The following is a 13,896-nucleotide window of genomic DNA, read 5'->3' as shown; positions in this document are numbered from 1 at the left end:
TGTCTTTGTTGTCAAATGTTCAGTTAGGAAACGGGAATAGGTCATCCTCCATTTGATGTATCTTTTCTCTTTCTGCTGGAATTCACCTGGTCAGCAGGATGTAGGTTGGATTTATTGTTAGTTGGAAAAGCTATGATTTGCTGTGCTTGCACTTTATTGTAAACAGGAAATCCCCTGTTGGAATAACTTCAGTTATCATTTTTTTTGCACAAACTGCTTCTGTATTCACACATTTTGGGGCCTTCTTTATGAATTTGTTTGCACTTGCATGCAATCAGAATGTGTTTGAAAAGATAGGGCTGATTGAGAGCAAACGATAGCCTTACTTGTGACGGATGATACTGCTCCAGGGAGCAGCTTGTGAAATGTGACATTACATGTTTGGCCCAGATGAGTTGATTAGTGTGATTGTTTCTAACCTGAAACAAAATGTGCGCTGTTCATGCTATTGTTTTCGGTTGGGTTATTCTGACCCTAATGCCGTGACAGTTTTCACCCCAACTCTTGGGTAGAACAGATTATCTTTAGGTTAGGTTAGTTTGGCATGTGGATGTTTTATGTCATGCAAGCATCCGGTGCAGATGTTCCGGAAGATTGAATCATTCTAATGTAGAGCATAGTGAACTGTGCAACAGGATCAGAAAATACCAAATGTATTTGTTTTCACTTGAAGCAGATGGGCTGGGATTTGTGTTACGTCATAAAGGTGAAAGCAGTTGTCTGTTGGATTCTTGGCTTGGAGTGATGAGAACCTTTGGGTTTGTGTGTTTTCAAAATATATTTGGCTTTTGGGATGGTTATGAAAACATTCAAATAATATTTTTTAATATTCCGTATTGCAGAATTCACAAAAACTTTTATAGGTTTAAGATTATAGGGAACAGTCCTTTAACCATGGCCTCTATAACACAGCCACTTAAAGGTGTACGGCAGGCATCTAAACAGCCCCTCAAAATAACACATGCTCTTCGTGAAGTTGAAGGTGTGCACATATTCTCACACGCAGAACGACAAAGCTCTCAGGCAAAGATAACTCCCGCCCTGTAAAAAGAGGACTGTTTTTACACAGTCCAACTGGGATTAGGCCCGAACGTTTTTAGTAACAGAAGAAAGGTCTTATTGTTAAAGGAATGTCAGAATGTTAGAGTTCAATTGAGAAGAGCTTTAGAAAGAGTATCCAATGTCATCAAATATTTCAACATAATTCATTTGCTTCTCACAAAGGACCTTTATAAAACAAAGTGTCAGCAATCACTAAATTGAGTATGAAGATGCAAATGAATAAATTGATATAGATTATAATGAGTCAGGTTAAGTAACCTTTACCAGGGTGTCAAAAACACAAGACTTTTACACCATCACCAAGCCTGCTCTCAGCTTCCGTTGATGACCTTGTAATTGCTTTCAGTTATGAAGTTTTGGCTCCAATGGATTCCAATGCCCCAACTAAGACCAAGGTTTTGTCAGTCAGGAAAAAGTCACCATGGAGTAATGCCATGGCTAGTTAAAGCTAAAAAAAATGCAAGACAATCATTGTTCTCAGAGGTTATCAATAGAAACAGTAATAATGCCCATACATTGTTTTCTGTTGTAGACAGACTGACAAACCCCAGAACATCAATCCCGTGTTGCTGTCCAACAAGTCAAGTCATGCAATGACTTTGCAGCCTTTTTTACAGACAAAATATTACAGATAAGACAAAAAGTAAATGGTTCCCTCTCCGGAAATATCACAATCCCACCTGTGCCATCTTGTTCTTGCAAAGGTGTTAATAAAAGTGAATAATTCTCTTCAAACCAGGGCGGTTTCTCCAGACCTTAAAAACTGCAGTAAAAAAACTTGTAAAAAAGCCTAATCTGGATGCTTCCATTTTTGGGTAAAAATCGCTGAAAGGGTTTGTTTTTCAACAGATTCTCAGTTTTATGATGCAAAACAATCTCTTTAAATGCATTTCAGTTGGGATTTACTTACTGGCACTGTTAAATTGGTTCAAATCTTACTTGCAAGATGGGGACTACTTTGTCTCAATTGGTAATCATAAATCTGAGTGAACAAAGATCACATGTGGGGTTCCACAAGGGTCCATTCTTGGACCACTTCAATTTAATATTCAACTTTACATTTCAGCATCATCACATTACTATAGTCCCTTACTTTCATTAAGTTTATTTAGCAAATTAATGAGTGGATGGACACACATTTTCTTCGGCTCAATCCAGAAAAGACAGAAGTGATTGGTTTTGGCCCAAATATGAAAGGTCCAAGATCAGCGCTCACCTTAACTAAATGTCATTGACTGCTATATATCAAGCCAGAAATCTTGGTGTAATTACTGACTCAGACCTGTATGTATATATATATATATGTATGTATATATATATATATATATATATATATATATATGTATGTGTATATATATGTATGTGTATGTATATATATATATATATATATATATATATATATATATATATATATATATATATGTGTGTGTATGTATGTATGTGTGTATGTATGTATGTATGTATGTATATATGTATATATGTATATATGTATATATATATATATATATATATACACACACACATATTAGGGATGGGGAATTTCAACTAATTATATATACCTATACATGAAAAAATTGTAGTTATTATGGTATAGTGTCATTTTGCCAGATGATATTCATGGTACGACATTATGTTCATGTCATAGCCATTGCTCATGTATTTTAGTAACCACATGTAGGAGCAAATTTCTAATTTACCCATTGCCAAAACATATCAAAAGGAAGAGCGAGCCCCCATTGTACATTCATAGTGGCCAAAGAATGGAGGCTATGAAATAAATATAAACTCAAAAGTTCTTATATGGCATAAGTGGTATAGAAGAAGTCAAGGAAAATGAACAAATGCAGTCTACAATATTACCCACCATTCTGCTTAGTAGCTCATTGTATGTCACCTGCAAGTGGTATACAGTACAGTGTATACATGCTTTGAATGTTACAGTTGTCTTTATAAAAACTTTGGTTCAGTTTCCACTCTCCTGCTGGTTATTAGTTCCACCTTCCATGGGAAGTGAAGTGGCTGCAGCCTGTAGAGTGGTTCGGACACACCCAACATCTGGCAAACTGTCATTTTCCAAGCACTCCCAAACACAGTTGCTCTTTCTAAACAAACATTGAGGCCGCGTGTTATCAGACATATTGGTGCCTGTTTTTCTCTTATCAGAAGCAATCCAGGAAGTCATATAAATTATTTAGCAATTAGACAAAGTTTGCTAATTGTCTGAACTCTAACTTTAGTGTCAACATGCAAGTGGCAAGAGGAAAGATTCCAAGTTTTGCATTGCTTCGTTTTTTCTTTAAAAAAAAAAACCCCACTAATGGTCATTTCCTTGTTGACCTGAGATCATACAGACTGACTGACTGTAACAACAAATTATCCACAGCAGCAATTGAAAGTTCATCTACAATGTACTCTTCGAGATTGTATTTTTCTTTATTTTCTGACAATTGTATATCCTTCAGAGAGATTATGCAATTCCTTTTCACTACCTTGCTCAAATGTATGCAGAGGATCTATTTTTACTGTTAGACCTGTGTGTTTATGGCTCTCAAAGACCGTTTGTTCACATTGCCTGTTTATAATGGTAAGATGAGAAGCTGTTGACAGCTGTTTAGTCTTTGGTTGGTTGTGCTACATTGCAGTAGTTAAGTCAGTCCAGTGAATACACAGAGTTTTACGTAAAGTCAAAATCCTCAAGTATTGCAAGAAAAACAATCCTCAATGAAAGTATGGTAGTTAAAATTTGCTGACTTGTTAAAACAACTGATTAGGCCATGTGTGTGTGTGTGCTTATTAGGGCTGGGCAATTAATCTAAATGTAATCGTGATTTTGATTTTGGCTACTCACTATCTTACAGACATCATAATCAAAGGAAACATTTAATGTGCAGAATGGTGTGGTGGTGTGAAGTTCCTGATATTGTGAAAGTATTGTGCCGTAATACACCATTTTACTTGTGCAGCAAACGTGACGTTATGTGATTCTGCCCTCCCTGCCCTCCCTGAGCATGCCTTAAGATTTCCTTTTTTTCTTTTTATTGCATATTATCCAGGGGCAATTGCAGTATTCAAAAGAAGTTATCCCACAGTTAATTGTTAAAACATTTGTCTCATGTACTAATGAAATAGTTCTGGAGAAGACGTAGCAGCAGTAAAGAATCTTTTGTAGTTGGCCCTTCCATTCATGCAACGTTTGCAGCATGATGTCATGCACCCAGTACATTACTGGGGGGCTTCAAAGAAGTAGCTTTTCAACACTGACCTGGCCCATGCCCTGTGTCCTCCATTCCTTTTCTCACTTGCTGTTGTTCACTTTAGTCCTTTGTCCTATGAAAAGCATTTACCCCTGAATATTTCAGAGATAGTAAAAGGTACCTTTGTGCATCGATGCCATTTCAGTGGACATTACAAGTGAAGTTTTCAAGTATTGTGTTCTAAAAAGCAGAGCTTTTGTCTGCTGTGCAATGACAAAGTTCAGACAAGTTGGGGCTGGTTTGTGCTGGTGTTGACAGAAAGCTAGATTTCACCCAAATGTGTTGAAACAAGATCAGGGGTTGCTTTTCAATGGGGACACATACTGTAGACTCTAGTTTTACTTTTAGATTAACCAAATGTTGGATCGCACAAATCATACTAACTCTTGGGAAATACAGACTTGAGTTAATCCAGCAGTGTCAAAGGTTATGTAATCCATGACTCTTCCCCTCAGTTTTAAATTGATCAAGACCTGTCGATGGCTGATTCCACCATGTGCTCTTGTTTTTGATATTTACAGACTAGTTCGGAGTTGTTAATTAGGCTGCAGTGCCTTAATGTAATAATGATCAAGATCAGGCAGCTTCTTAAATGGTTGACCATCAGTATGGTTGAATCAGGGTTCATACACCTTTTGTGCTTTTCGGTAAAAATACAAAATTCAACACCTGTGCTAAATAAATACATGACTTATTGCGACACAGAAGAGCACATCCATGTTTTTCTAGTGAATTGCAATTAAAAGTCGCAAATTAAATAAGAGACGGCTGGCTCAAACTCTAGATTTTGCTTGATCTAAAACAAGTTTGATGGGGATGCGGTCTGGGTTCGCAAGTGCATCCGCAACAAACTCATCGAATAATGTCTTTATTCAACTTGCTTTGTGCACTGGGCCACACATATGCTTGAACAAAAAAAGAGCCTGCAGTTGACCAAAATTTGTAGTCCGTTTCAAGAGTCAAACGGATGAGGTGAGCTCAGGTCACTCAGCAGCTCAACCCTGCAAAGAATGTAACTATGTAATATCTCCTCTTCTCCTACAGTGAACAAAACAAGGCAGAAACCTAATTGACCGTTTTTTGTTTTTTGTTTTGCATATTAAGTGTTGGTGACTGTAAGCTTGTCTTCAGGACAGCTGTCAACCCTGGCACTTCAAATGTTGGAGACTAAAAAGCCACAATCAATAAGTAAACTGCTCATGGTCAGTGAAAAACAATCTGCCTCTGCCCCCTTGTGGAGAAAACACCATGTTGCCAACTCTTGTCTTATAGCTCTGATAAAGGGTTCCTTTATTTTCATGCTCATCTTGTCTCAAAAATTCCAAGCAGGCTTAACCCAAAATGAATGTCGATGGTGCAAGTGCTTGAACGAAATAGTATGTTTTATTTGTTTTCATTCAGCACTATGTATTACTCCCATGCAAATCAAGCAAATCTTTGCATTTCATTGGGTCAGGGTGCATATTTCTGTCCATACTTTGTGGTAAAACAGTATCTGACTGCAGCAGCACTAAACGCTCCTCATGCCTCACACATAAGCCAAAATTCGCAAACACCCTCTAATTGCTCGGCGGACATGGTACCCTACTTTGAACGAACGTTACCTGCCAAGTGTCATATTGTGTCCTCTGTTTAGTTTTCTTTCTTTCTTTTTTTTCATTTAAACTCACCTCAAAGGCAAAAAGCACCATGCCACTGGAGTTAAAACAATTAAATGTTAACAAAACGGAACACAAACTTTTGTCGTGGAAACACGAATCTGTTTTTCAGTGGCACATAGGAGCAAAGCCTGAGTGAAATCTTTTGAAAAGACCCACTGAACAGTGAGAGGGAAAAAAAGCTAATGACCTCATATCCTCTTGCCCCCCACTCCCTTTTCTGTTTCCCACCTCCTTTTACCAGGAGCTACGACCAGATGAGTGTTTCGACAGCGTGCTCATTCCAGACTGAATCGGACTGGGACCTTCATTCTGACTCCAAGTCCATGATCTTCTTCAACATGACTCAGAAAGGAAGTTCAAATTCACCATCCAAGCACTTCAAGGTCAGTATTAATACATGAACACAAAATCAGTATGGTGTTCTTGAATTCAAAAATTGTGCACATCCTATTCCTGTCCTGATACCTGCTGTAATTTGCATTGTACTGTTTAAAGTTTGGTTTCTGAGTTTGATATTGATACATATTTAGAAGTGGTAAACGTTATCCTAATTTACCAATTTACTTATTCTAATTTAAAATGCAGCCAATGTGGTGAAACCAGTAGTAGTCTAGTGATAAAATGCAGATGATATAAACATCTTGAGAAGTTAAACTTCGAATTTTACAGAACACTTTTAGGTTAGAGTTCAGTTGGACTGCATTACACTGTTGTTTCTAATATTTTGATCAACCACTTGTGGACATTAGAGAACCTCAGTCCAGTTCAACCCCGCCCATCTGCCGTGACCCCGATTAGAATAATTGCACCATCAAGAAAAGGTGGCTAGTGATCAGTTTTATAATGTAGAATTGATTGCATGACTGTTACCTCTTTTGATTCATGTGCACCTGACCAGGAAATGTTACAAGTTTTCCTTTGCATTTTGTTGAACTTTGCAGAAAATAAAATCCGTATCTATCTGCTGAATCAAATTAGAGAGTTGTTACTGCATACTGTTGGTCTATAACGTAGTTCTGTGTAATGATACAGAGTAATAGCTGTCAAATTGGTTACTATTATTTGTCCCCACATATTTTTTTAATCCTGATTCGTGTCAGGTTTAGACAGTCTTAAATCATTTCTGCCGGCAGGGGTCGCAAGCTAACATGTCAGATCACCAAACAACCATAATATCCAGTGCAAGACAAGACGAGCATTATCCTGTGGGATGTCATTGTCCCTGGGCTATTTAACTACCTGGGCCTGACAAACCTGCTTGCCCACCTTGTCCCACCTCTGCGTTGCTGTTGCTTAAGAATGCCCATTTTTACAGTTTCAACATTTAATTCAGATCAAGATTTACTTTGAACTTTGAATTACAGTACTTTCAGTTTGCTCTTTGAGTTTGTGTGTGAGTGGGAGTGTGTGCGTGCTTTGCTGATATGAGTTTAAGGAAGTTGGGCATAAAGCTCCCAGTTATGGCATGCAAACTCCACCTATCTTAAGTTGACCAATGCTTATGAATCAAAACGAGTGGAGGCTTTAGCAGTTAAAAATTTTGCAGAGGGGACAACAAGTAGTCGGAAGCTCAAATACTCACTGAACAGAGGAAGCAACTTGAAGGTTCTCCGTGCGGGATTGACTGAGTGGCAGAAACAAGTTGGAGGTACAGAATAGTAGAGTGGGCGGTGTAAATGTGATACTGTGTGGGTAAAAAAAGAAATTCAAGATCTAATAGAGGCTCCATACTGTAGGTGTCTTTTTATTCTGTTTAAACATGAACTGGAAATCCCAGCATGAGCGGCTGTTTGTTTAATCAAATAGTTGTAACATTTGGAGATGTGGTTTTGTGTTTTGTGTTCTTACTACAGAAATGTCAAAACAATTGTGGCACATACTGAGCGGTTTGTGTTTGAAATTATTCACCGTTTAAAGAGCAAGATCAACTTAGATTGTTGTTGTGGAACAAAAGAAAGCAGAAAACAGATATATAGTGCTGTCCCTTCAGGCTGAGGAAGGGTGGGGTTTCCCGCTTTTCCACGCCCTTTTAATTTGACCATACAGTAAATTGCATATTTGCCATATGATCTGTCATTTTCTTCAGTACTTTGCTACTGTTGCTGCAAATGCTAAGTGGCCGTGCCCTCAAGACTGACACTCTGCTCACAGAGCCACAAGCCACCAGTGCTCTTTGTTGTCACTCGCATGAGGCAGGACTACAGTAACTACATAATGAGTTGCTTACTATGACAGCTGTTTGGGGGATTATTATAAAGGAGATTTTCTGTGCTGTTTGAATTCTTTCCACCTTAATCGGCAAGCAACTATTCCAGCTACTCAAATGGTATGTAACTTGTTTTTCTTACGCTGTCCTCATTGGGGTGTGAATAATATGGATCACAGTCAAAAGTGTGGTTATTACTGCCTCTAACAATGCTCTAAAATAAAAAGGTGCATAAACTAAACATACACTCTATATATCATTACTCAGTCATGTTTAGTTGGGATTTCATAATTAAAGATATTACATTACAACAGAAATTGTATTACTGAAGTACTTTCGGTTTGAGTTGTAGAATTGCACTTTAACTGAGAGGCTCGAATATTTTGCTCCCCGTGACTAGAGAGCGAAAGAAATGTATTGAAAATACTTCTAAGTATGATCAAAATATAACAGAATCATTCATATGTTTTTTAATGTGAGAACACCTCGTCTAGCCCTAGCATTGGAATTGGAGTTTATTTTATTAGGATTGTTTCCTTCCTGTGTTGGTCAGATGATAACCCTTGAGCTTTGTGTCCAGTTTCATATTTATATCCTCTAAGTTAATTATTCATCTCAGCTTGGCTGTTGTCTTTGGACGTTGAGATGCTTCATTTTTTCTTTTTTGTTTTGAGAAAGTGTATTTAAAATAACAAAGAATATGAAGTCGTCATACTATATCTATTCAAATACTACTACTACTGCTAAATTGTTTAGTGATGTTATAATATTACTTAAATGTAAATTAAAAAATGCAGTTGTATAAAATATATAGGTGTTTTCAAATTAGCAGAACATTTTATTTCAATAACCCATAATTCTGAATTATGTACATCTTGAATTTTTGCTTTTAGGTAATTCACATAGGAATCTTAAAGACAACATGAGCGTGTTGTTACTGTCACCACTTGGACATTCATCTCGTGTCTGCATCTTGTCTGTCATTTGTCAGAATTCCGAGGAGAAAAGAGGTGTGTTGGATCGTCTCAGTCACTTCTTCAAACCCAAGAAGAGGCGGAGCCGAGGCAGTGAGACTTCAGACACAGCCAGTGCGAGTTGTCCAAGTTCACCCGTGTCCCCCTTGTCTCCAAATTCATCCCAGGACGATGGCTCAAGGACTCCTACTCCCTCCCGAAAAGATGACAAGACCGAACGCCAAGCTGAACTGGAGAGTGGAGACGCCCTCAGCCAAAGCTCCAGCCCCAGTGCCTCAAGTGTGGTCTCTCTATTGACTGATGGGGCAGATATTCCATTTGCAGACTCCAACAGCAGTGGCTGTAGCAGTGTGAGGGAGCTCCCTCTGTGCAGGGTGAGCACTGCCAATAGTCAAAGGAATTCGGGGAATGTCACCCCCACTGCTCTGGACTTTGAAAGCACCACTTTGCCACTTTGTTCTGATTCAAATTCAGAGGTAGGATTTGCAGACTCTGTGGTGGAGGAGGTAAGCAAAAGGCTGCAGATGAATTTGGAGGATATCACAGTGAAGAAGGCAGAAAGTTTGACCGTGGGTGGTAGCGATACCCCATCCAGCCTGCCAAAACGTCAGATTCCCTTCCCCAACAATGCTGCACCTCCAAAGTCACCTAACTTAACCTCCATAAGCTTATCGACAACAAAAACATCAGTTAAAGTTGGAGAGCATGTCCACAGCACAAGCCTAAAGGGAATCACATTGGGCTCTAAGTTCCCCGCAACTCACCTCATCTCGACTCAGGAGGGTCGTCCAGATATTGGCAGGGAGAATTTAGCACAAAGCCATTCACCGGAAGTTGAATCTCCTACTCACATCTTCAAAGCCATATTAGTAGATACTCACCTGGGAGAGGAGGAGAGAATTGGGAGGGAGGACATGAGCGAGGATAGGATGAAGGAGGAGGAGGAGGAGGAGGAGGGTTTCATACCACTTTCACCTCCCGTGCTGGCCATACCTGTCACAGTATTTCCTGAGGATGAGTCAATTACTCAGGGGAGTACAGGCACCACTTACAGCTTGCCAGAGTTGTCTTCCTCGGCGCCAACTGCCGGGGTTTTGCAAATTACTTTACGGCAGCCGGAGGAGCCTAACACTGGCACAGACTCAAAGAAACACCCACTTGAGACGAAACAAGCGTCAAAAGAAACGTGTGTTACACGCAAGACTGTGAAACTGCCTTCGAAGCCCAAGGTTGTGGCCCAGCAAGTGCACGGTAGTCCAGGGAGAAGTTTGGAAAGGAACAAACAAGTGGGAGAGGAAGACGCCAAAGATTCCGGTTCAAAGACTTCTGAACAGCCAAATAAGAGCCTGTGAGTATTGACATTTTTTTTATTATGGTTTCTGTTTGAAAAGTCCCTTTGAATGGGGGGGGGGGGAAGAAAGCCGGTGAGTGCAACCTGATCTTAGGATTCCCATGTGCTATTGTATCAGAGGAGAACAACACGCAGTGACTGAAGTGCTGAAATATTTATATTGTGACTGTCTAATTATACAGAGTGATGCCAGTTTTAAAACATTTAACGCTTAAAATATCTCTGATGCAATTACCTTGCCATAACTTTTGTACTCTGCAACTGGACTATAAATCATTAATATTCCTATGTGTGTCTTTGGTGCATCTTCACCAACTGAGTAAGTTAGTCATTACAAAACTTGTTGGGCAACCCGTGACTACTGGACACTTTGTAGTTTGTTGCATTATAATTGTAAAGAATTTACACTGATCCAACATAAGTTTGCTTGAAGAGTGTCTGATATGTATATGTTGCAAGCCACTGCAGGGCAATTCTTTTGCAAGGTTTGTGTTTGACTCGATTTATATTCTTTTTAAATGTCTGAAAAAATTAAGTCAATGTAAAAAATGAGTTCCTCAATCAAAAATGCATCTAATATTGCTTTTTTTAAAAAAATATTAAAACGTGCTATGGGTCAAGTTAAGTTGTATTATTAGTATTAATATTGTATTATTTACAAACATACCGTATTTATTTTCAATTACTTACTTCACCAAATGAGTGAGGCTGTACAAATGTATAGCAAATACTTAAAGCAACATATTTGCAAAGGCATCGAACCTTTTGTGAGTAGAAATGAAATGTTATGAAAATGTCATAGTGACCTCAGTCATCTTGGTTATCAATGATATCACAATTCTGCATTGCAAAACAAAATGTTAAAAAATGCAAGTATATGCTCCTAAAGCACGGCAACAATAAAGAAAAAACGTTTTGCACATGAGAAATTGTTCCTATCATCATCAAAAACTAAATTTCTATTACTCAGATGACTTAAGACGACTGTGATTGTGATCGTGGAGATGGGTAAAAAAAAATCTATGTATTGACCCCATTTTTTACATCTTTTTTGGGGATTAATTTCCCATCTGCAGCATTGTAAAAACTAAATGCTTTTAGTAAGTCAGCACTAGTTTTCTTTGTTTCATAGCACTGTAACTAGGGCTGCAAGGTTTTGGACAAAATGATAATCACGATTATTCTGATCGATATTGTAATCACGATTTTTAATCACAGTTATTAATCATGTTAGGGAAAACATGTATTTTTATTGCAAAGACCCTTCACCCTGACATCACAATATATAAACATTTTCGGTGGCAAATGAAATTTATAAATAAAAGTATTTTTATTTTGGAATAAATGCTAAATAATAAAGTAAAATGTACCCAAAAATTGACTAAGTGTTAACCGAATTAATATTGCTATTGTATTATTTAACAGAGCTGGGCATTTACAAGAATTTCCCGGTCTGTTTATCGCATTCCGCCTGCAGCCGGGGTACCCTTCCGCCGTTTGTCTATCTGCCTTTTTGTCCGATCTGACCAAATAGTAATCGCCTATAGGCCAGTCCACCTATCATTTTAAACTGGCTTCCGTTTGCGTTTCCGTCTACCAACTTCGACCAACCTCCCAGCCAAAACAGTGACTACGATTAAAATTTGATTAATTGTGCTGAGAAAAATGCCTTATCTTACAAAGACAAAAAAAAATACTTAGAAATGCATGTGGGAATACTGTACCTGTTATCGTAAGATGAAACAGGTCAAAGACAACATTGCTGATCAACATAAAAACACTAAACCTACAGTGAAGATGATGGTGGCAATGCCATGCTTTGGGGCTGTTGTCCAATGTCAGGAGAGGCCTAGTAGAACAGCTCAACCTTATTTGAGGTCAATCAAAAGCATTTAAAATGGTGGAAGGCATGTGCTGACTTCCAAGCTGGTGTGCCAGGTTATCATTCAGACAGATGTGAGGCCATCATCATTTAACAGCTTAAGCTTTGCAGTTTTTGTAAGCATATAATTCCCTTGGTCACTGGAGTAGAGTATTTTCAATATAGAATCAATAGAATATAAAACTTCCTAAAGATTGACAAATATATTTGTCTCTATGGGAACTCAGGTGTCCATTGTGGGCACTAAGCTCCCATGAAACTTGAAACCTGTTTTTATGTCCTTTTGTATATACTCATGTATTCTTCTGTCTTTCTTTCCAGATTGTTACGGCTTCAAAACCACAACTCCGCTGAAAACAGACATGCAGATACTACATCATTCACAACATATGATGAAACTGAAGACAGAAACACATCTGAACTTTTAATTAAACAAAATACTGTCTCTCAGACACCTGAAATTGAGGATACCCTTGCAACCTCTGATATGCACAGAGCAAAACTACAGCCTGCGGTACCTGGAATAAGAGGCAATGGGAATAACCCGGCAACGGCCTCTAAAACAGGAGTTAAAGTGGCAGCTGAAAACCGGCATGCCATTGAAAGCATGGCAAGACCCTCGGCAACAGCAGCAGGAGGCAAGGCCAAAAATGTGGCAACAAAAGCAAAAGTCTCCACAGAGGACATTAAAGTTACAACATCAAGTGATCTACTGCCATTAAAGCAACAAGGCAATGAGAAAACAGTGTCTGTAATAACACCGTCAAAAGACAAATTCACCACTGGTCTCCCAAGGTCTAAAATCCCCAAAAGGCAAATATCAGATGGTGATATAAAATCACGAGCATCAACAGATAAAACAACAGAAGCTGATGGCTCTTCCGCCATTCCCAAACTACAGAAATACCCAAGACTCACTAATGAATCTGTGAAATCTTTAGTGTCGACACCCAAATGTGTCAAGAAACCAAGTTCTGATGAAGAAAAGGAAGTAAACACTCACTCAGCTGACATATCTGCTAACAAAGCATTATGCCGGCAGTTGTCAGATAGTGTGAAAGAAAAGCCAAAGGATATTGATGATGCTATTGAGCATACTGATTTAGTAAATGGAGTGCAAGCGGAACTTAAAATAGGACAGTCCTCTCCGGATAAACATGCTTCCATATCATCAAAGAGCCGACTGCCCGTTTCATCTCCAACTAAGAAGTCACACAATGACGTACCTAAAACAAGTGAAAACAACTACAGAAAAGGCACCTCTCCTCAAGTTGACTCAGACAGACACAAACAAGCCCAGAAGTGCCCAGACCAGCAAGCAGCAGCCCATGTGGAAAGAGCTGCTAGCGAGATCCCGCCTCTCCCTGGAAGTCCCAAGAAAGGTAAAAGAACTCTTGATAGAGTCCTTAAGTTTCCTGTTCCCTGCAAATTGGCTTCCTATAAAAAGTGGATTTTAACAGGATTCACACAGGTCAATTGTTAGACTATATATAGACTATATATTTA

The 13,896-nt window shown here is 38.7% G+C and overlaps 1 protein-coding gene across 1 annotated transcript in view; it reads left to right on the top strand.

The window, feature by feature from the left end:
- LOC147137711 (uncharacterized) overlaps positions 1 to 13,896 on the top strand; it is a 43,811-nt gene that overhangs the window by 11,892 nt on the left and 18,023 nt on the right. The window contains exons 2-4 of the mRNA XM_086049794.1: positions 6,219 to 6,360; positions 9,175 to 10,505; positions 12,712 to 13,772. Coding sequence (XP_085905920.1) covers positions 6,219 to 6,360; positions 9,175 to 10,505; positions 12,712 to 13,772 — 2,534 coding nt within the window. The remainder of the gene's footprint in view (positions 1 to 6,218; positions 6,361 to 9,174; positions 10,506 to 12,711; positions 13,773 to 13,896) is intronic.

The sequence above is a fragment of the Filicampus tigris genome, chromosome 13 (assembly GCF_054856515.1).
Source record: "Filicampus tigris isolate MCC_2025a chromosome 13, RoL_Ftig_1.0, whole genome shotgun sequence".
In the NCBI taxonomy this organism is placed as follows: domain Eukaryota; kingdom Metazoa; phylum Chordata; class Actinopteri; order Syngnathiformes; family Syngnathidae; genus Filicampus; species Filicampus tigris.
This window is presented reverse-complemented; position numbering and strand designations above follow the sequence as displayed.